We start from the raw sequence: 23,341 nt of genomic DNA on the forward strand, positions 1-23,341 counted from the left end.
TTTCGAAAGCACACTTACATCCTCATGTAACCCATCGCTAATCTCTTAGCAAGGGTCTATGGGAAATGGTCGTGGGCAAAGACCTAATCGACGGATATGAATATTATCGAGAAATCATCGTTGCAATATCACCTACCGATTGATGACAAAATTTTCACCAACGAACATCTCACCATAGATGAAAACAGTTTCGTCAGTGGATAGTGATGAAACTTGAACTTTTATATGGGAAGGGGGGGGGGGGTTCCCTTCTGTGCTTCTCCCTTGCCAATGAGTTCGTCCATCTACTAACAAACAACAACCATATCCGGTAGCAAACCCATTGATAAAAATGCTATTAATAGTGTATGGAGGAGGATAGGATAGGATAGGATGTAGTCAAACCATAACTCTATCTTAAAGGTTAGAGAAGTTGCATGGTCACTGTTACCTTCAAAAACCATATGAATATACTTAAAATAATAAAAAATAAATTGTTGAACATAACAAAAAACTGATAGCCAAAAACCAAACAACTGATGGATCAACCATCAGTTGTTCTCCATTATGGTTTTTGTCAAACTGTTGCTCCAAAATATCTAATCAAATAAACTGTTGATATGAAAGAACTGAAGACATAACAACTGCTCAAGCAAACTGCTGAAGATCCAAACAACTGATGGTACAAACATAAGTTGTTTCAACAAAGATCAGTACTTATCATATGATTCTTTTATAGACATTTGTTTGTATTAGTTCATCAGTAGTTTGTAACGGTTTTGGTTAGATGTCGCTTTCACCTTTTGCTCATCAACATTCTTGCACATGTATAAAATGAAGAAGATAATCTATTCTTCATTAACACTTTTATACATCACATATTCACCTGATTAGAGTTCTATTATACTAAAAATCAGTGAATGATAAGCTAAGGTTGAGAGGGAATAATAGATTGTAATAATTCGATTATAATTAATACAAGGTTGTTCTTTCATATGAAACCTCTAAATAGCTTTATGATTTATGCTGCTTATTTACTTTGATAGTACTAATTGATTCATAACTCAGATATGAATTTAATTAATGTGTTACTAATCCATACAAAGGATTAGATCAGCTGTTTATTGTTTCATTGTTGTGGTTTGTAATTTGTGTTCATTAGGTTAGCTTAAATTGAATCTAGATTCCAACAATTGGTGTCATAGCTATGGATCTCTGTAATTGATCTAACAATCCATTCAGGGCCGTCTACGATTTAAATACATAGGACGAGCATGAAAAAAGGCCCGTAGGCCCTAACGAGTAACTAAATATATCAGATATTTTTTTAAACGACATTAATGTTATAACTATAATTTAGCAAAATTATAGTAATAAACTTAAATACAATAATAGCTAATGTCTAACTGATGATTCGTTAAGCTCTCCTAGCATTCTTGACAGCAAATATTTGATCATCTCTACGCAATTTATACTAACTAATATTTCGCTCTTGATGGCTATCATCGCCAATCCATTAAGCCTTTATTGGAATATTGTGGATCGTAAATAAGATTTTAACAACTTTAACTTTGAAAAGCTTCTTTCTGCGGATGCCACCGTTACTGAAATAGTTAACAATATTTTATATGCAATCCTTGCATTTGGGAAATTTTCTTGGGTCTCGTTCAAATGCTTCAAAACTTCAATAGAGCTACTAAATTCCTTGGTATATAATGTGTCTGATGAGCTTAACTCCATATAAAGCTCCTTGTCATCAATATCCGATCTTCCTTCAAACTTAAAACTTAAGTGCATTTTCAAGAAAATTACATGATAACTTAAGATCTTCATCTTCAATTTCCCTCAAGTTTTGTGGAAACAAAAATCCAGATAATTTCTCATAATTTTTGAATTGATCAAATATTGTTTCAAGAAAAGTAATAGCTTGATCAATAATACATAAAAATAATTTACTTTAAAATTCTTTTGAGGAGTAAATGAAGCTTCTTGGCTACTTGAACACTCATCACTTTGTTTTTTCCTTTTAATTACACGTTTTTGTGCAAATATCAGGTCAATGCCCATTTTAAAAGCAATCTTCTTAGCTTTATCTATCACTTTTGAAAAACCATTTTCTCTAAAACCCTTGAAGAAGTCAATCAATCGGTTTATTAGTTATTATCATTTTTTTTAATTTGTTTGCGCTCATACCACAAATGGATTATGGTAACACAAAAATTGGGCTCTATATATAATAAGAGGATTAAAATTTATTCCTATTCTATAAAGAAATTTAATATATATATATATATAGGTTTAAGTTCATGAGAGAAATGAAATTACTGTGAGAAATGCGAGAAATTAATATGAGCCACTAGTTTTATTTTAGGTTTTAAATGTTTAAAAATAAATTAAAAAAATATAAATGCAACAATAAATGCATTATCTCTCTTCAATTAATACAACTAATATAACCATTATAAATCATTCTCTAATTATGGATACACATATCCTATATGTGTGTAGGTTATATATTTTTCGTATGTAGGTAATATGTTTTCTTATTCTTAGAACAAGTGTATGTTATATGTTTTTGTTTAGGTTGTATATTTTTTATTGACATTTAATGCTAGCATATGTAAGATAGTTTTTTGTATTATTCATCACAATGTACCTACGTATTGATTGATATTGATATATTGAGTCGGAAGAAATTGTTTTTGGATAGAAAAAAATTTTAATATCTGAATAAATTGTATTTGTGTGGGATAAAATTTGCGAGTGTAGGTTATATGTTTTTCATGTGTAGGTTATACGCTTTCGTGTGCGTGTGTAGTTTATTGATGCTGAATTTTGTGTGTCGGTTACATGTTCGTGTGTAGGTTATATGTTTTCTTATTATTAGAACAAGTGTAGACTATATGTTTTTGTGTAGGTCGTGTACTTTTTTTGTTGATATTTGATGCAAACACGTGTAAGATAGTTTTTTGTACTATTTATCACAATGTACCTACGTGTTGATGGATATTAATATATTGAGTTGGAAGAAATTGGTTTTGAATAGAAAGAAATTTTAATGTATGAATAAATTGTACTTGTGTAGGATAAAAATTCAAGAGAGAAAAAATAAGTTATAAAAATAAATGAATTCTTATTATTTTCCAATTATAATAATTTGATTAGTTATATTAATTGAATAGATAACTATTATAGTTATTGGTTGTATTAATTGAAGAGAGAGCATGCGTTAATACTTTCCTCATTTATCTTTAAGCATTTAAAACATAAAATACAACTACTGGCCCATATTCTTTTATCACGTTTCTCATTGTAGTCTCATTTCTCTCATAACCATCCCCTATATATATATATATGGTTGAGTTCAATGGAGAAATCATATAAATACGAGAAGTGTGAGAAATCTTTTGAACCAATTAGATTTTTTATTTTTATTTTTCTAATATAATTAATTCTAAGGGCATATTAGTAATCCTAATATTATTTTTCAATATGGTAACTATCAATTGTATTTGTAGTTTCAAGAATTATTTTAAATTTTATTAAAAACCTTTTACAAACCTACGACTTCTATTAAGCAGACTTCTTATATGGCTCTTCAACAACCCCATATCAATTCAAACAACCAGGAGTCGTATTATTCAAACAAACAGAAGATTGGTTATCAATTTTCAACCAAATATATTCACACAAAGATTTTGCTTCACACAGAATTCGTCGACCATAGCCGTTCAATCAGATTTCAATAGATGATTTGCCATGTCCACCTACACTAAATATATTCACAATGCATGTTTCTGAATATCAATTTCATGTTTTTTTGCTAATAGTTTCTTAATTCGTACGATTATTCTTACTATAAATCGGATTATTTACTTTAATAGGTTGGGGATTTTTTCTAAAGATTTCATATTTGTTGCTTGATTTTCTTTCATTTTATATTATTTTTCAGTATCATTAGTATTATTATGCTGATTTTATTTGATGTAATCAGTATCATTGGTCATATTTTGGTTGATTTTCTTTTATGTAGAGGATTAATTTGTTCCACAAACACAAACCTGACCTACACAATACACAAATTGCAGCAAAGTTAGCAACAAACACAAAATCACTACATCATCCTACACACACAAATCTTTCAACATACAATCACACACCTAACGAGCACCTCACACTGCCATGCCAACCGCAAGCTTTTGAATCAATTTTGGGGTGATCTTTGACCAGCTAAACCTACACTGTACACACCTTGTATAATAAAATTACAAACAAATAAAATAAAAACCCACTAGAGCATCCTACACACAAACCTTTCAACATACATAGTGCAAACCCTTTACAAATATATACTAACATACACACAAAAAAATATAACATCCTACAATACAAACCTTTTAACATGCAAGGTACACATATTACACAATACATATACCAGCATACACATAAATATTATACCATCCTACACACATACAAACCTGTCACCCTACATAGTAAACATTTTGTCATACATATATCAACCTACACAATACTAATTTCCAAAAAAAAAAAAAAAAAAAATACAACATCCTACACACAAACCTCTCAGCCTACATTGTAAACATTTTGTTGTACACATATTACACCAATTAACTACACAATATTAAATTTCTAATAAACATAAATAAAAAAAATAGTAAAACATCCCACATAGAAACCTTTCAACATACACTATAATCACCATTCACAATAAATATTTACCAACATACACATAAACGATATAACATCCTACACTCAAACCTTTTTAACATACAAAGTACACACTACAAACCCTAAAACACGAAGAAATTTACTACATATAATCTCTATAATATCCAACATCTACGATAAACCCACACTCACGATTCCTAACCTATGTTATATATTATCCATTTGTTTTAGTACGCATCAATATATATTGTTTACCTACACAAATAGCTTATCAATCCAATATTTTTTTCGAAACAAAAAAAATCACTAATAGCAACTAAAATAAGGAAAAAGAAGATCGGGTTTTAGGATCATGAAATAGCTTATACAAACAAATATACAATCAAAAACCTAAAAAGAAAAAAAGACTTTAAAATAAACATGAACCCTAACCTTTGGCGTGATAATACTATAAAATATGATACACCAAATTTATTAATTTTATCCAAAAGCTCTGTGAATCTTCAATCATTAGTGACGTTGATTAATATTTTGGGTAAAAAGTAGGAATCCAATTAAAATAGGAATGTTTCCTAAATAATTCTTGCACAATAAAATACTACTAAACTACCATTTGTTTTTAAAATTAATTAAATACAAGACATAAATTTTACAAATTTTCCATTTTAATTATGACCATAGAGTAAACACAATCAAGGGTCAAGATTAACTTATCCAACTTCCCACACTAATATGATTTCTCCACTGAACGATACCCATTTTTGTGCCCCCGAAAAGTAAGTGCCCCGGCTAATTGTCCGGGTTGCACCACCCAAGATCCGGCACTGAATCCATTCAGAAACAAAGTTCTAAGCTCAATTTGATAACTCAAAGTTGTTGTGGAATCAAGTTTCTAGGCAAAACTCTATTGATTACTCTATGGCTAGTAAAAAACCTGTTGAATTAAGATCATGCCGTTCATACAAGATCCTTATAACACAGGTTCTGCCTCCAAACCACTGTCGTTGGTTCGAGGTCCATAAAACATATGGGCTCAAAGAATGCTACTTCATCTATGTAACTAAAACACTGGTTGTTGGAGGTCAGTCGTTCATGGGCCTTATTCCCCTTAAACGATTGATCCGCTGGATGGTAACAAGACGGTCAAGAAGGATTCTAAGAATTATTCTGATCAAGATCTATAGAAATTTGAATTGGATGCCAAAGCTCGTGGAACGCTTGCCATGGCAATTCCAAACGAAATTTACGGTGGATTAATTCACTGCAAGTCTGCTAAGGAAATGTGGGATGCCCTTAAGGAACAATTTGATGGAACCCCACAAGTATTCAAGAATACACGAGAAATTCTCATATAGTAGTATGAAGCACTTTGTCATCTGAAAGGAGAGAGTTAACTCAACAATTTGAAAGGTTCACCACATTAATTTGTGAATTGAAATTGGTTGAAGTTCATTACATTAACTATGCTTTAAATAACAGATTTTTGAGATCTCTTCCAGAGAAATGGGGGTACTCATGTTATCATTTTGAGAACATTACCCAATTTCAGGAATCTAAGTTTGACAATTCTCCATGGTATGTTGCTTACCTTTGAGAGAGAAATTAGACGGAAAAAGAAGTTGATCTCAACTGGTAAATCATTGGATCAACACTTTTGGTTCAAGAAACTCAGACGCTCAAACTACTGGCCAATGTTATGACTATTACAGAGGCGGATCCAGAAATTTTTGCTACAGGGGCACAAAATGGATCGGCTAAAAATGGGTCGGTTCAAAGAGAGCAAGTCTAGCCAACAGTTTTGAAAACCCAAAGCGAAATGAACTTTTAGGACAGTAAGAGAATAAATTGGTCTTTTTTCTCACACAACTTTTAAAAGTTAAAATACATATTATATAATTAAGTTGCGTGTTGTACAAAATTAAACCCTAAATCAAATAAGAAAAATTATAAACATAACTATGAAACTAAGTGTTAAATATTTCTACTTTAATGAAAAAAAAAATAAGCTGAAGTGAGAAATCGTTCAAATGAAAAAAAGGAAAGTATAAAAACAATTTAACTACCCCTAAAAGTTATTAAAACAACACATCACTCAAAACTACAAAACGGCAAACTAATTAATATAGTTTTTAATATAACCCATCAACATAAATTCATCACTTACCTTACCTTCCCTGCTCATTTTTCAACACAAGTTTATCATCGCCGACGGCTAGAAAACGATATTAAGTAATGATTTTTAACTCGTTCTCTCTCCACTTTAAGCATTCATCCCTTTCGTGAGTGATGGTAACCAACGGTGGGCACTGATTGATAGTTAACTCACATATACTAACTCCGTAGCCGTAAAAACGACACTCCGGTAGCCGGGCGGTGGGCACCGGCCCACCATGTTTAAGTTCTAAATCTGCCATTAGACTATCATATAGACATAACTACAGGTATTGGTTCAGGATTTGAAAATCAAGCTTTTGTTGCTCATGAGAATCCTTAGAATATATCTGACAATCTATCCTTCATCATGGGTGATTTGCAACATATAGATCCCGTGGAGCTGGAGGAAATGAAGATTTGAACTCTTTGGCTTTACTGACAGTCAGAACAAACAAGTTATATAAAATATCTGGAAGGAAATTTCCAAGAATCTACAATAGGACAAAAATTGGTTTCGACAAGTCGAAAATGACATGTCACAAATGTGAAAGACTAGGACACTTTGCCAGAGAATGCATAATTCAGTTGTTGCCTAGTCCTAATCATGTTCGGCCTTTAATAACATATCCTAGTTCTCCATCACATCCAAATTCTCATCAACAAAATTTTATTAACCATTCCACAGCTCACGTTTCTCAAACCTCAACCATGCAGAATACTGTTCCTTAGCATCAGTATGTGCAAAAACCTCCACATATGCAGCAGATGCAGCATGCTCAAGCTCCCATCATTCTACATAGCAACACTCAAGTTCAGATTGCAAACCTTACTGTTCCTGCTCCATCTTCCTCAACTCAAGACAACACCATAACAAGTTTCTTCACACAAGAATTTGTGAACTGGAGCAGTTTACCAGAGGAGATGAGCATAAAGGATTTGGCTCTAGTTGTGATAGATGTTGAGTCAGCTGATGAAAGGGAACTGAAGATTGATTTCAAAGATGAAATCATAAAAGTGCCGATGACAAATGATGAAAAAGCATATATGCAAACGGCTGATGGCAAAGCACTTGAAATTGTTGTTGATGAGGTAACTCATGAAGTTTGTAAAAAACTATGCCCTAATGATTGTATCATTGCATTTGCTAATATAAACTTGTAAACATAAAATAAAGAACTTGTATAAGTTATTTCAGAATCTAAAGTTGTTTTAGACCAAAAAATTAAGTGAAAAAGGCAAAGAGATTTTAAAATTGAAACATGAGTTGTCAGATAAAACCACTTATGCTGAAAATGTGTTAAGCAAGTACAATGAATGCAAGTAAACATTAGAGCATATTTAGGTCATCTGCAAGAAATGGATTGAATCCAGTAAGGGTTTTCAAATGTTGTTGAGCAAGCAATCCAATAGCAATATGAAATTGGATATAATCACACTGAGCAATCTTAGGATTATACTCCAATTACCCATTATAATTGTGTCGATGAACTTAGGAATAAGCAATATTTCCAAAACACGTTCAAACAGTTGTTTCATTAAGTACTGTTCCACAAAAACTTGCTAGCCAAAATGAAATTGGAAACTGATGTCAAACAACTGATGCATAACAAGGATACAAGCCAGTTTCTCTAACTGAGTTGACTGGTCAAAAGTCTGTGGTTGATTGTAATCCATCAATAGTTTCAAAAACTATTGATAATCCAACCAAACAACTGATGTTTACACATAAGTAGTTTTACCTCAAAAGACTGATGTTCATAATGCATTAGTACTTTCAAAGAATTGTGAAACTTCCAAGCTCGTAACACCTTCTTCTGCATTTATTCCTAGATCAGTTGTTACACAAAGTAAATATGTTAAAAATGAAATTCATCCAACATCTGTACCTGGATACAGATCACCAGGAATAATTGTTGTAGATAGGTTGTGTGTGACAAAGAAGGAAAGATCTAAAATTGGTCTAAAGAAGAACTTGTTTCCTAATCCATGTGAACAGAAAATTGTAGATCTTTGAAAGCAGTTGAACATAGCAAGACTGTTTAACACCACCTGTGTTCATTCAGAATAAAAAATCCACATCCAAAAAAAAAGTTCAGTTTGAATGTGTTGAAACACCTGTTACTTTGGATTTAAAGAACATCCGAAGTTCAAGAACTGTCCAAGTAACAAACGCTCCACCCATTAAAATATTATTAAAGCAAACAACTGTTTCAAAAATCAAATGGTTTTTTTCACATATTGCTGAGATTAAAGTGCTGATGGAAAATAAAAAAACAATATGAATCTTGTAAAGAATCTTCAACAGAAAATTGATTTGTCTTCCTTAAATGAGCAACCAAAGATCAAAGGGCTCCGGTTAATCCTTTTAACTAATTTCCTTTAAATTATGCAGAGAGCTTTCGCATGCCTTATAAGCTTATGGCATGTTGATAGTGGAGGCTCTAGACATGTGATAGGGAACCGATCTCTTCACTCTGAATTCAAGAAAAATGGAGGAGGAGCTGTATCCGTTGGTAATGATGAAAATGGAAGTGTATTAGGATCAGGTAAAGTGGAAGCTGGTAAGTTAATATTTGATAATGTTAACTTGATTGACAAAATGAAATTAAATTTGTTAAATGTATCAAAAATGTGTTATAAAGGTTATGGTGCTTTCTTTACTAAGAAAACATGCCAAATTGTCAACTCAAACTGTGTAAAACAGATAAAAAAACTGATTGCAGAAAACACTTTGTTAACTGCAAACAGGAGTGGCAATGCCTATGCTGTAAACATATATAAGGATAATAAAATCCCTATTGCAACATGTTTTATTAACAGGGCATCAACAACAGAAAAAGATTTATGGCTAGGAGATTTGGACATGCTAATTTACATACAATTAACAATCTAACCAAGAATCATCTTGTTAAGGTTTTCCTATAAAAGAATAATTCTGTGATGCAACTTGTGTTGCTTATTTGAAAGGTAAACAACATAATGCCTCATATAAGTAAATAGAAGAGTCCAAATCTACTGCTTGTTTTAATCTTTTTACACATGGACCTTTTTGGACCAGCTATAATACCGAGTCTTGGAAAGAAAAGGTGTTGTCGTATGATTGTAAATGATTACTTAAGATACAGTTGGACATTCTTCTTGCACTCAAAGGATGAAACAGCTGAAAATATCAAGAACTTCATTGTACAAGTGGAGAAATAATTTGATCTGCCTGTAAAATCCTAAGAAGTGACAATGGAATTGAGTTCAAGAATGAAGTGCTAGATACCTTTTGTATATCAAAAGGCATTATCAGACAATTCAGTATTCCAAGACAGCCTCAGCAAAATGGAGTAGTAGAAAGCAAGAACAAAACGCTCATTGAAGCTACCAAATCCATGCTTGCTGATTCAAGCTTACCTTTATATTTTTGGGTAGAGGTAGTTAACACTGCTAGATATGTTCAGAATAGGATTTTAATAAATCAAAGACATGAGAAAACAACTTATGAAATTCTCCATAAGATCAAACCATTAATCTTATTTTTTGAAGCCTTTTGTTGCCCATGTTTCATTTTAAATTTGAAAGATTCAATATCAAAATTTGCAGCCAAGGTGGATTGTGGTATTTTTCTAGGCTATTCCTAAACTTTTAAAGCCTATAGAGTGTTTAACTCTAGAACAAATGTTATAAAAGAAACATTAAATGTAAAATTTAATGAAATGCCTAATTTAAAAATTCCTACTAATCCTGCTAATTTGTTTAATCTTGATATCTTACATTATGAGCCTAAAACTAAAGAATCTACTGATACAGGTACTCATTCTGACAGGCTATACATATTTGAAGAATAAGATACGGAGAACAACAACACTTTCATCCAAACTACTGATCTTGCTCAATATGCTAATCAAGTATATCCTGGAAGTGTAACTACTGTTGCTCAAACAACTGATATTCAAAATGAATCTCAACATGCAAATGTTGCTAATCCATTAGTTGTTTCTCAGAACAGTTGTTTACCTCCAATGCCACCACATTTAACAACTGATTCTCCATCCTCAAGAACAAATAATTAGTGACATACAACATGTCGTTCTCACCAGAAGTCAACAAGCAAATGTCTGCTTCTTTGCTGGATTTCTATCTCAACTTGAGCCAATCGAATATCATATTGCCTTAAGAGAAAATAGTTGGGTAGAGGCAATGCAATAGGAACTCATGCAATTGACCAAAATGCATGTATGGGAATTATGCCCAAGACCAGAATGTGTAACTCCTATTGGTACAAAATGGGTATTTATGAACAAGACTGATGAAAAAGGGGTTGCCATAGAAACCAAGGCTAGGTTAGTAGTTCAAGGCTTCTTGATAGTCAATTCCTTATTATTCCACAAGTAACATTATGCTGCCGAATTCCCAGAAGTAACTTGAGCTTAACCGTATGTATGCATGCATGCATGCATGTATGTATGTATGTATGAGATCTTGTAATCATTCGGTTAATATTAGTGATAGAAACAATCATTTGGCTCGATATCGTTCTCCATTATTTATCGTCTTGTATATCATTGATGTATCCAATTGCGACTAGATCTTGGCTGGTATAACGTTTCCACAATTGGTATTAGAGCGGAAGGTTGCTCGTGATACATCAATTTGTTGCAAAATTCTGATTTGAGACGTGTTCATCGTGTTCTTCGTGTTTGGTACTGCTTGATCGAAATTGACAAGGAATCAATGGATGTTTGATGAAATTGATTGATGATTTGTGTTCGTGATGCAAATTCGAACCTTCCGTGATGAGTTTGGCGGATTAGTTTAATGATTTGATGGATTAATTTGAAGATTTGATGATTCCGATGAAGATAACCGTTTTCCGGTGTTGCAACAGTATTTTCAGGCGAAACACGGATTTCCGGCGTCCACAGTAACCGCTCCAATCTCTCATTCGTTAGTTTACTGTTCAAGTTGTTGATTCGTTATCGGGGATTGGCCATTCGTTAAGGAATTCATCTCATTTGTTATGATTGTTTAACGAATGAGGATCAATGAGACCCTATTCGCTAGTGTAGGTAGCGAATGAGGATCTATTTAGCGAATATGGAGATTTTAACGAATGTGGACCAGTCTAGCGAATGAGGACAAACGTTTAAAGAATGAGTCAGAATGGGTCAAACTAAAAAAAGAAAATGATTGAAATGAGTCAAAACGGGTTGAAATTTCTGTAGTTTTTTTTAATGGAACAAGAAAAACGGAGGAAACTTTCTAGTTTTTTTTTACTTTTTTAGTTTTTGATTTATATTTCGAGTTATGATTTTTTAATTATTTTTTTTAAGTTTTCAATGAGGGGTTTTTGAAATGAGTCAAAATGGGTTGAGATTTCAGATGCCCCCCATTAAAAAATTCCAAAAAAATAATTAAAAAATAATTGCTCGAAATATAAATAAAAAACTAAAAAAATAATAAAATAAAAAGTTTCCTCCGTTTTTCTCGTTCCTTTAAAAAAAAACTTAAGAAATGTCAACCTGTTTTGACCCATTTCAATCATGTTCTTTTGTTAGTTTGACCAATTCTGATCATTATATATATTTTATTACAACCTATTTAACCCAATGGGTCACATTTGCCACCCCTAATTGATCCACACCCGACTACAAACAAGGTTGTCTTCAAGATCTTGGGTTCCCCAAGCTAGCTAGTATTAAAAATTAAATTCTGGTTTATACTTTTTTCTTTAAAAGTTTGGGCCCTGGTCAAGCCGTTTTGAGATTTTGGGTTGTAAACTCGACAACTCGCTAATGATATTTATTTGTTGGGTTTTAGAAATATTGGTTGAAAATTTCAGGCCTACCGTCAAAACTGGCCCTAAGCGGTTGCACCCGCCACACATAAAAATGGCTGTGATTACAAGTCGATTCAACGGTTCTGTGGTCAAAGCCGAGCATAGACCATATTTTTGTTTACGGGCATGTTTTTGGTTGTGTGCTGGCCGATTCCAACAATATCTTGAATCACATTGAAATTAAAGTACTTGAGGACTTAAGTCGATGCTATATTGATATATTTTGTCATTCAAAGAGGAAACAGTTGAGCTGTGACAATACAATGAACACACACAAATAAATTATAAAAGTATTTAAACAATCCTTTCTATCAAGCCTAGATATTCCTATGGCAGATGATCATATATACGAACATACAAACACGCCCGATATCACAAGCGTTGGAACTTCGATCAACATTCCAAACCTAACGAAGGACTTCTAGATGTACAAGGTGATTTTCTTGTAATCCAAACTCTTATGTACATCTTATTATAATCAAAAGTTCTCCTTGTGGAATTCAAATCTAGTTGAGGTTTCTACTGAAAATTCTTTAGCGATGCTTTCTAGCGACTTGACGAGTGTTTGGCTCCCACAATAGAACACACCTGTGAAACAATGATCATCATAAGGCATCCAGAAAGTTTGAAAAGAACAGATCATAAAACAAATACGGAAACAAGATGTTTACCAACTCTAGCAGAATCATGGTTAGTTGCTAGAGTGGAGAATACCCTCTTCCAATTAGGTCTTGAAAAATGTGTTCTTATCTGTTAGAAACAAAATTTTTAGATTGGGAAGAAAGGAACAATATGGGATAATGGTTTCAAGAAAACATACATGACTTTGAGAGACAACATCAACTCCATTTTTCGCATGCTGCAAAGACTGCACCATGGCAATGAGCGCGGATCGTGCATCACCTTCTTCATGAACACATGTCAAGTAGGTATGCATTTCGATTATGTTCTGCGAATCACATTCAAAATTCCCATTTCAACAATCCTAATTTGCCTCACATGTATGGAAATAATGAATTAGTTTTGTTAACTAGAACCTACTTCTTTGTCGTACTCAGCAATATCATCCATAACTCCTTTGAACCACTCAAACGATCCTTGTTCCCTTGTCACCCAGTAGAAGTAGGCTCGATCGGGAACTTTTCCATGAGAACCCTATGCGAAACTGGTTAGCATACCCTCATTTTCATAATGTAACATTGTATAGGATATTATTTATTACTTACTTTTTCCCTTTGGTGATTTAGGAGATCTTTCAAAATGCTAATGAAGGGTGTTGCTCCAATACCCAAACCAATAAGTAATAGGATGTCATATTTCCTGTAATCTTGAGCCGGCGCTCCATATGGTCCTTTGATGATTATTGTAGGGTATCTAGAAGAAGAAAAGGCTAAGATCATTAATGTTTGAGAAAGTTATGTAAAAATGGATAATTTAGGCTTGCTTACATCGATTGTGCTTCCTCTACAGAAACATTAACGTTTGCTTTAGTTTCTAATCGAACAAGGTTTCCTTTTACAGATCTTGAAGCAGAAGCACCGATTTGAGGTTTTTGTGGTGGAGGCTCACAAGCCTGCATTTCTGTGTTTTAGAATTAGATTAACAGTACAAAAGGTTGAAGATAAAGACTGATGAGTAAAGTGTCAAAGTTTAAATGCTGGTGCATTTAGCTGAGAGGATGTTCATTTTACCTTTGCAAATTCGTCTTTAAGAGCTGTTGTCCAGTCTCCTAAAGTACGAATATGTACACTTAAGTAATCATCTCCAGGTGCAGATGTTATGGAGAAAGGATGCCTGTGATAAACATTCATCATGTCCCTTTAGATTCATATCGCAGTTTTTGAATACTTGTTTAACATTTTTATAAAAGTTGGTTGGATCTGATAAGACATTTACCACTCAAAACCTGATATATTTGGACATTTAACAAAAAGGTACATTCCGCTCTTGTACTTGAATCCATTAGGTTTGGTCATATAGAGCGCTAGCACGTTTCCAGTGTATATAATAGCCTATAGATAGGCACATACATCAGATGCCATCATGTGTGGTTAACAAGAAAAGAGAAACAGAAGCATTGTTGGTCACCTTAACGATATGAACCCGGTGGTTATGATCAGAGGCGGTAAGAACTCTCTCACTTGCATAACACAACATTGGGATCACAAGATACATCCATGTCTGCAAGGTAATCAAGTTTGCAAATAATTGTTCAAACTTTGAATCAAAGAGGGTATATAAAGGGAAAATGACCAAAATGGCCATTTTAAATGATGAGCTTGACAAAATAGCCTTAAAATTTTTCTTTTACAACATATTATTTTATTTTTCTTGTTTTTTGGTTTAGAAATTGTTTTTGCCGCATGGCACATCCTGCAAGCACATGATAATGGATTTGCCATGCAAGCATTGAAATCTGTTGTGCCAAGATTAAAATTTGTTACATCAAGGGACACTTGTCAAACACAGGTTGATTGAAAATGTTTAAAGGTCAGGACTGTTTTGCCAAACTCGCCCTTTTTGAGATTTTATAAAGCTTCTTAGTATGACAGGGTAAATTAGCTTACTGTTTTCAAGTACCAGAAAGTGGCAAACACTAGGAAGTACCCGTGCATGATCAGCAAGATGTAAACGATAATCAGAAGATGATGTGCATACCAAAAAGACGTAAAACCGGCTAAATTATTAAACGGCCATGGTAAATTTATAACATTTCTCCTAAAAGCATGTGTCGCGAGTAGAAAACAAAAGAACATCATTATATCCATGATCACACCCGTAAAACCTGGGATTGTTAGCATTAAATCCTTGTACGATGGCTGCGCAGGGAGCAAATTTCCATAAACACGCTGGAAAGTGTCTGGAGGGCAAGTGCTAATCCTTATAAAATTGCAACCCATATGTGCACCAGTATGAATTACAACTCCAATCACAATGGCAACTGAGATAAGTTTATGAAAGTTGATGTTATCATCAAAAGGTAGAAGTTTGCCCAACCATGTTTCTCGTAAGCCAGTGAGTGTTTTTCTACAAACCGGAAGGAGAATTAGAGCCATGTTAAGCTTTAGGGTCTCACCCGCAGCCTTGGCTAAGCATACACAATAACCCATTACTTCGAATGTTGGCAATTTGGTGTACTGAAGGAATTTCCATTCAAAAAGTGTGATGTTAAGCACGAGGAATATGGTTACCACCCATACTCTTCTCCAGTTATCTTGTACAAGTTCTATCCCTTCATTGATGAATCTTCTCGTTGGGTTGCGATAATTTTGTGGGATCATAGACATTGCTAGGTTGGTAGTATCTTGATTCTTCCTAGTATTCTCTGATACCGGCTTTGCCTTACCGTTATCGTTCAATACCATACCTGTTAGCAGGATTTCGAGTTGCCACATCTGTCCCAAGAAACAAAGTTAAGAAAAATAGTAACAAGATGAAGGGGGTGTTTCATTTGAATGTTAATTTTGGAGTAGTTATATAACACTGACAATCAGAATAAGATAAGTAACTCTAGCAAAACCACGTATAGAAAATAGCGTGATAGGATTTGATTCTGTTACTTAAAGTTGTAACAATCATATACTTGATTGTTTGAAAATTTTTGATTATTAAAGAATTTATAGGTAGAATGACTAAAATTGAGAGGTAGCATCTCTCAAATTAGTTAAAGAGAATGATAAATAGGTAATCTATTACACTTTCAAATAATGAGTTACGTTAATGATACCAGGAATGGCAAACAACCCCGAGCCTGTGGGGCAAACCCGAAACCATTGGGTACCGGTAATGGGATGGGCATTTGGCGTATGATAGTAGTTTTAAAATATTTTGTAAGAGTGGGACGGGTATAGTATTGGGCAATACTCGACCCGATTATCCAAAACATAATATCCGTTTAAAAATTCATACCTGTAAACATTTTTTCTTTTATATATATTTATACTGGTTTATAGAATAATTTACTTATTTAGTTAATTTTTATAATTCTAATTATATTGGGGTAGTAAAATAATTTAAAATTTTAAAAATTATTATAGTAAGAATTATATTTAGAAATCCTAATTGGTATTTTTAGCAAATTAACATGCATACACAATCCCTGTGAATAATTACCAGACATATATTAGGCAACGCATGAAACATAAGTTTACAACCGGGTATGAAACTGGGATTTCTGATACCCATCTCATTTCCATCCCTAAATGAAAGTGGCCAGCGTAATAAGAAGCAGAAATTTTCATCATATGCTAAAACTGATTAATCATATAATTTGTTTCAAACCAGCAATGCAAACAGCCAAATATGCAATGTAAAAAGAGTCTATTTATATATAACCTCTATGTAACCACGATGGTCCGGGTCTAGCTCATCCATGATTAGAGCTGCATATGTCCCAACTTGGTTCTTGAAATTCGAAAGCTTGTTCGCCGAAGCGCTCATTATAAGTACCTTAACGATGAGAAAATCAGCATGAGTTTGAGCCCCTGGTAAATTACAAATGAGAAGAAGAAAATCTTCTCTAAGAGTTTCTCACCTCTTTTACCTCATCCTCTGATAATATACCATCTCCATTCTTGTCACACCTAAAACATTAAATCAATAAAAATCTTTAACTTGAATATATATCCTGATTCTAGTTTTTCATAGGCAAGAGCATGCAATCGAACAAACATGTGAATATAAATTTACATGTCGAAAAAGATACTAAGCCGAGCATCAAGGTCTTTCTTTGTCATCTCCTCCCAAAAATCTCTAACTTGTTCTTTAGTGAGCCCGTCTTCACCATCTATATTCCTACGCCTAGCCATGGCATCATACAACTCTCCTGCAAATTCGATGCTATCGCCCATTCCTACAAACATAAACGAGCATTCAACAAATAAGTTATATATTATTATACAACCTGCATTACATTAACATTCATGACAACATTCTCAAATTAATCTTGATTTCTATTTTCTAACCAAGGCAGATTCCAAATTTATCTTTTGGTAGCTTCCCTGCGACAGCAAATTGATTAAAACGTCTCTCAATCGACCTCCAAGCGTCCCCTTCTTTTCCTGTTACGGTTCTATCAAGAAACCGCAAGCTATTAAGCCCTTTGGCAGCCGTTGATGTTGTCCGGCCCATTTTTGGCGCCCCTCCAACAGAAGGTGGTGGCGCCCTCTTAGATGCTGCCTTGCTAGTGGTACGGCTTAACGGTAACAAACCGCCTGGCTTACGCCCATCATCGTTGTTGGAGGTGACGGGTTTGGAGTTGGACGGTTGGGATTTCCCATCTATTGGGTCGATCTCTACGCTCTCAAGATCAACCCCTTTCATGATTGTGTTTGATCAGGCTTACTTTCTGACCATAAAAAGGGAGAAAGATTTTGTGTTTTGTTTTCAGAAAATGGGAGGGAAGGAGGGAGAATGGAATGTGTTATGAGGAATGAATGGGAAATGAGGGGGAGAAAATAAACCACCAAAGATGGGAAGAGTTAGAGGTTGTTAACTGTATAAAAATGGAAACAAACTTATGTTCTTCAATGTTGTTTAATCCATATATTTTAACTTAAAAATGGAATCAGTTCAAGTACGACCATATTCTTTATTAGCGTTGAACCTTTTTTTTTTTTTTTTGGTTAACATATCTAATGTTTGACAACTCAAGTCCAAAATCTTTCTTTCGTGGTGGAACAAGATTTTTGACGACGGACCCGTTTGGAGCATACATTTTAGTCAATACAGTTTTTCAATAACGTAGCAAAACTTATCAAATTATATAGGGAAAATATTCAAAATTGTCGTGAGTCTAATAGTTAAAACAATATGATAAAAAGATGTAAGGAGAAAGAGAGATTTCATGAATTAGGTGAAGAATACAATTAGATACAATAGGATATTATATAGGGATGAGAAAACTTAAAGAAGTCAAATCTATTTTAGAGGTTGATAACCACAATAACAATTATTAATAACACTCTCCATTGGTTATCAACTTCATACGCTTCAGGATGCTACTTCGTTAAAAACCTTTCTAGAAAAACTCATTGGGACAAAACCATAGCTAAGGAAAAAAGATTGCAGTGCGTATCCCCCCCCATTTATATATCCTTTAAAATAGTAAGTAAAAATCTTCTATGAAAGTTGCTCAAAACTTTTGTAGTCAATCATTTTCATCTTGGTCCCTTGATATGCTAATCCTTAAGTTGAACAAGGTTGTATGATCTTCATCTTAGACTTCGGTGCTTTCTCTCGCAAATGAATACCAAAATTACCATGTGTGTATTGCGTTACATTCACTCTATCTACAAGACTAACCAACCTTATTTTGAAGGGTTAGTAAAATATAATTCAAAATCTTGCATACCTAAAACATATGCTTTAACCCATTCCAATTTCTCCCAGATCATGTTGATAAATACAAATAAATTAAAGATATAGAAATAATGTATAGTTAGCAATAAATATTAATACGCATGTGCATTTAATTATGATACTTCTAAACTAATAATGTTTCATTCTGTGTCAGGAAATGATATACAGTGCATTGTTTAACAACCTTTTACGTTCTCAAATGATGAAATTTGTCCATGATAAAATGTTTCATCATCTTTTAGATGCACTTGGATGGATTAATAACATATAATTACACATATACTCGAACTATAAGTTGAGCAATGATCACATCGTGTCAAGATCTTTCAAAAACTCTCCCTCTAAAAGTTCGTCAATTTCTCTCGATGATTTGTACATCATCACTGTAAACTGTGATTATAGTGAACTTTTAAAGTTGAAATGTTGATAGAAGTATGAATATTTTTTCAAACTTATATCATTCTTTATCGCAATATCATCTGATTAACACCATGCTTGATCCGACTAGTTTACATGCATAGTAAGCATAACTTTATATATGCTTCAGGCATTTTCAACCAATTATGGTCTTCTTTCCACCTTGACCAATTATGTATGCGCATTCACTCATTTCAAAAGTTTTGGTACATAAACTTTATAACTTAGCAGATCAATTGCAAAAGTTTATAACATCCAATTCATTTTCTTCCATATTGTACCATGCTTATACATTTGGGATATCATAATCACCAAGTTTAGTTTCTTCCCTTCATGTTTATTGGTGCACAAGGTTGACATCTTTAAGATGTTTCAAATACCTTTAAATATTCAACAGCCTTAGAAAACTCTTTAGGAGGTGTATTTATATTCAACATACTTAATAGTCGTAACGTATTTAAATATGACTCTATACACAACAATCAATGTGTTTTCGAGAGCTTACTTTACATGCTTTGATAATTCAAATTCTTTAGAGACTTTCTTGTAAACTTTCAGTATCAACTGAATCACGATATTCATTAGATGTTGATCAATTCTCTGTTTGTATTACCAGACTATTTAGGTATATCGAAAAGTCATTGCTTCCACAATTGGAGATTGCGTCTCCTCATAATCAAACATGGGACTTTGCAAAATCCTTATGCCACCAGTTTTGCCTTATATCACTTAATTTGATTTTTACACGATTTGCATAAAAGGCCTGCTTGTATCCAATATATTTTACAACTTCAGTTGCATGAATTGTTGGTTCAAAAACTTTCTGTTTCTTTTGAGAATTTTAACTCTGTCTTACTTGCATCTTTCAATTTTTGCCAAACATTTATATGTTTTCATTCATGGGCAAATCTTAAATCTTGATCCTTGTCATTTCAAGCGCTAATTATATATATATATATATATATATATATATAAAAGTATAACGATATCGACTTTATTTCAATTCAATATATCTTATAGACATGATACAATATAATTTACCGAGAGCTCTTTTTTTTTTCCAGGTACATAAGGTTTTTCAAGAATAATCATGTCTAATTTCTTTCAAGAAATCTTTTACTACACCTCGACCTAACCATCTTCATTACTTTCTCCAATTTTTGAGAAAATTTTACCTTTGGAACTGATCAGTCTACCACGTTACACGCGTGCGTTAGACTTGTTATAAATATGCATTTATCCTTCTAGGACATTTATTAATTAGAGCATTAGCAGTTCGTATAGGTGTTCAAGCTAGACACTCTCTTTTGGTTAGTGAATCATCTGGTAATTGATTCGTTAATCTTTATACATGAATTATCCTTTGAACTTTTAGTTCACATAATTTAGTTTGAGGATGAATGATAATTCATTCAAACTAAATTCCTTTTCCAACTGCTTTGTATCTCCCCATAATGTTGGGAATGCTGATTCACTAAAGTGAAAACCAGTGAGCCACAAACAAATATCTCATTTGTCTCTAAGTATATAAATATAATCATAGATAATATTTAATACTCCAACACAAATTTCCAACTTCCTTTTTGGTCTCATCTTTGTGTCTTGTGGTGGATTAATTTCAATATATAACACACATGAAATATTTGATGAGAAATACTTGGTTATTGACTAAAAATCAATTGCAATAGGGAGGAAGTATCATAACTTGTTGGCTTGATGTGAATTAGTTTTAAGACATGTAAAATTGTATTTACTCAAACACAAGCATGAACATTTACTCTCGTGATAATTGCCTTTGCGACCAACTATAGATGTTGAGTAATCATCTTTAACAAAATCGTTCATGTAAGAACATAATATGCTATGGAGTTCAACACTTATTCCAATGATCATTATTAACTTGGGAATCAAATTCATTATTATAACTAAATGTAAATATAACACTCTGGAACAATATGCTTGTTATCTTATTAGCTAAGCCATAAATCACGCAAACTTCAAGTTGCGATCTTAATAATTATTTAGACGATGCATTGATTTAAAACAATAATTGGTATTACGTTAGGATATTCATATCCTTTATAATTTCCAGATATTTAGGGATTCACACCCTATTTTAGTTGGTAATGAATAATTTCCCTTGAGAGCAAACTTCATGCTTACTTATCATGAAAAATCTTTTAATTCTTCAATATACTTCACATCATTGACTTGGTGTGGTCTAACCGGCCATGCCATTAGATAATCATGATTCATAAACTTTAGGTTTATGATTGTGTACGCATTATGCTTGTTTAATACAAGACTATAAATATGAGAGAACAATGTATTATCGTTTCTGGTAATCATCTTCTGTTATTTTTGTATTCCCATATTTAGTTATCATATATGATCAAACCTTTTTCCACTTCTGATGGTCGATCTTATTATTATCATGAATATAATTAAAGTTATGATGGTCGATCTTAATATTATCATGGCATTCCTTACAATTTGCTTAATTGTGTCCAATATCACACATTTAAAAAACATTCATTGCATGTAATGAATTAAAACCATACAATTTCATGGTTTTTCGTATTTTCTTAGACTCGCAAATATGAATACATCTTAAACACTTCATATTTTTTGATAATATATATCTGGACAATAAGTGAGGTGTAGCGAATAAAAGTTGTGTTATCTAGTTTTTCCTCATAACTAATCTTCTCTTTGTATAACAAGTATCAAGAAGCAATTACATGAATGAGTCATGTAAGATTTATCATGCTAATATTTTATAACCCTCAATAATGAAATTTAGGGAGAATGACACTTTAGGTGTCGATCATATTATTCTAAACAAAAAAGTGGATCTTTTATTATAACCCAAAATGATTATAATACTTTATGATAGTGGAAATAACCCGTGATTTTGGTTAATTGTTCCATTTGATACTATCTATATATTTAAATAAAATCGCGAGTTTGTGCGGGCTCGGACGGTTTCTTTCAGGTTTGTTATGGTACCGGAATTAAAATAAAAAAGTAGATGTTTGGTCGGTTTCTATTACGTTTATTATGGTAACTAAACTAAAAAAAATTCCCGACCAATACAGTGCCGCAAAGTAACCTAACAGGCTACGTGCGACACCATAATACCACATACAATTGAAAGTATAATATAATGTCAATTATAAAACACATAATGATGTAACAATATCACTGAAGAGGTATGTACCCGCCTCAACACCGAGCGAGGCGGGTCAACCCACAAGATATAGACAAGAGGCTTGAAATCAAGACATTATGAAGGCACAAAGCCAAAACCTATGCGCATGGCGCATATCACATATGCTCATGCATCACATGCTCAGGCATCATATGCCCAGGCACCACACATGCTCAGGCATCATATGCCCAGGCACCACAGATGCCCAGGCATCACATATGCTCACGCATCACATATGCTCACGCATATCACATATGCGCGTGGCGCATCAGCGCGCGGCGCATATCACATGCTCATGCATATCACATCTGCGCATGAAACATCTGCGCGTGAGAATAAAGAGAAGACCTCGCGCATCCTCAGGATTGGCGCATATCACACATGCACATAATCAACCTCGTCCTTATCCAAATCAGGATTAGGGCAACCTTGATTGTGCACGTCAGACAACCTTCCAGAAGGTATCTTTTTAAGGAATAAGAATATGCTGATGTTGACAGCCACCAATGAAAGGTGGACAACTCAGCAAAACCTATGTGCCACCACGTGGTTATAACCAATGAAAAAGCACCAGGTGTCCCAAAGGACAGGTGGCACAGAGCAATTGGAGGAGGCCAACAAGGCTGAGCCAAATCAGTGGAAACCCTAGCACTATAAATACAACATCAACTCCACAAGGAGAGACATTCAATCATATTCAATTACAT

At 33.4% G+C, this 23,341-nt stretch overlaps 1 protein-coding gene across 1 annotated transcript; it reads right to left on the reverse strand.

Moving 5' to 3' along the window:
• Positions 1–13,124: 13,124 nt before the first annotated feature.
• LOC143619757 (putative respiratory burst oxidase homolog protein H) lies at positions 13,125–17,971 on the reverse strand. Its single transcript, XM_077091614.1, has 14 exons — positions 17,611–17,971; positions 17,336–17,498; positions 17,181–17,229; positions 16,982–17,095; positions 15,214–16,041; positions 14,735–14,827; positions 14,543–14,658; positions 14,338–14,440; positions 14,095–14,219; positions 13,873–14,020; positions 13,688–13,801; positions 13,467–13,595; positions 13,318–13,396; positions 13,125–13,234 (listed from the first exon to the last, which is right to left on the reverse strand). Exons 1-14 carry the CDS (start codon positions 17,966–17,968, stop codon positions 13,125–13,127), a joined length of 2,529 nt encoding a protein of 842 aa, XP_076947729.1. The 5' UTR covers positions 17,969–17,971.
• Positions 17,972–23,341: the final 5,370 nt, after the last annotated feature.

The sequence above is a fragment of the Bidens hawaiensis genome, unplaced genomic scaffold, assembly GCF_021521415.1.
Source record: "Bidens hawaiensis isolate Kalapana, Puna unplaced genomic scaffold, B.hawaiensis_p1.1 tig00002507_1, whole genome shotgun sequence".
NCBI classification, from domain to species: Eukaryota; Viridiplantae; Streptophyta; class Magnoliopsida; order Asterales; family Asteraceae; genus Bidens; species Bidens hawaiensis.

Bases quoted from the DNA above. Each gene is read 5' to 3' on its own strand.
- LOC143619757 (XM_077091614.1), bottom strand. From the start codon at position 17,968: ATGAAAGGGGTTGATCTTGAGAGCGTAGAGATCGACCCAATAGATGGG. The intron at 16,042-16,981 runs GTTATATATAAA...TTCTTGGGACAG, and splicing joins ACCATCGTGGTTACATAGAG to ATGTGGCAACTCGAAATCCT. The intron at 13,397-13,466 runs GTATGTTTTCTT...TGTTTCTAACAG, and splicing joins ATGTTGTCTCTCAAAGTCAT to ATAAGAACACATTTTTCAAG.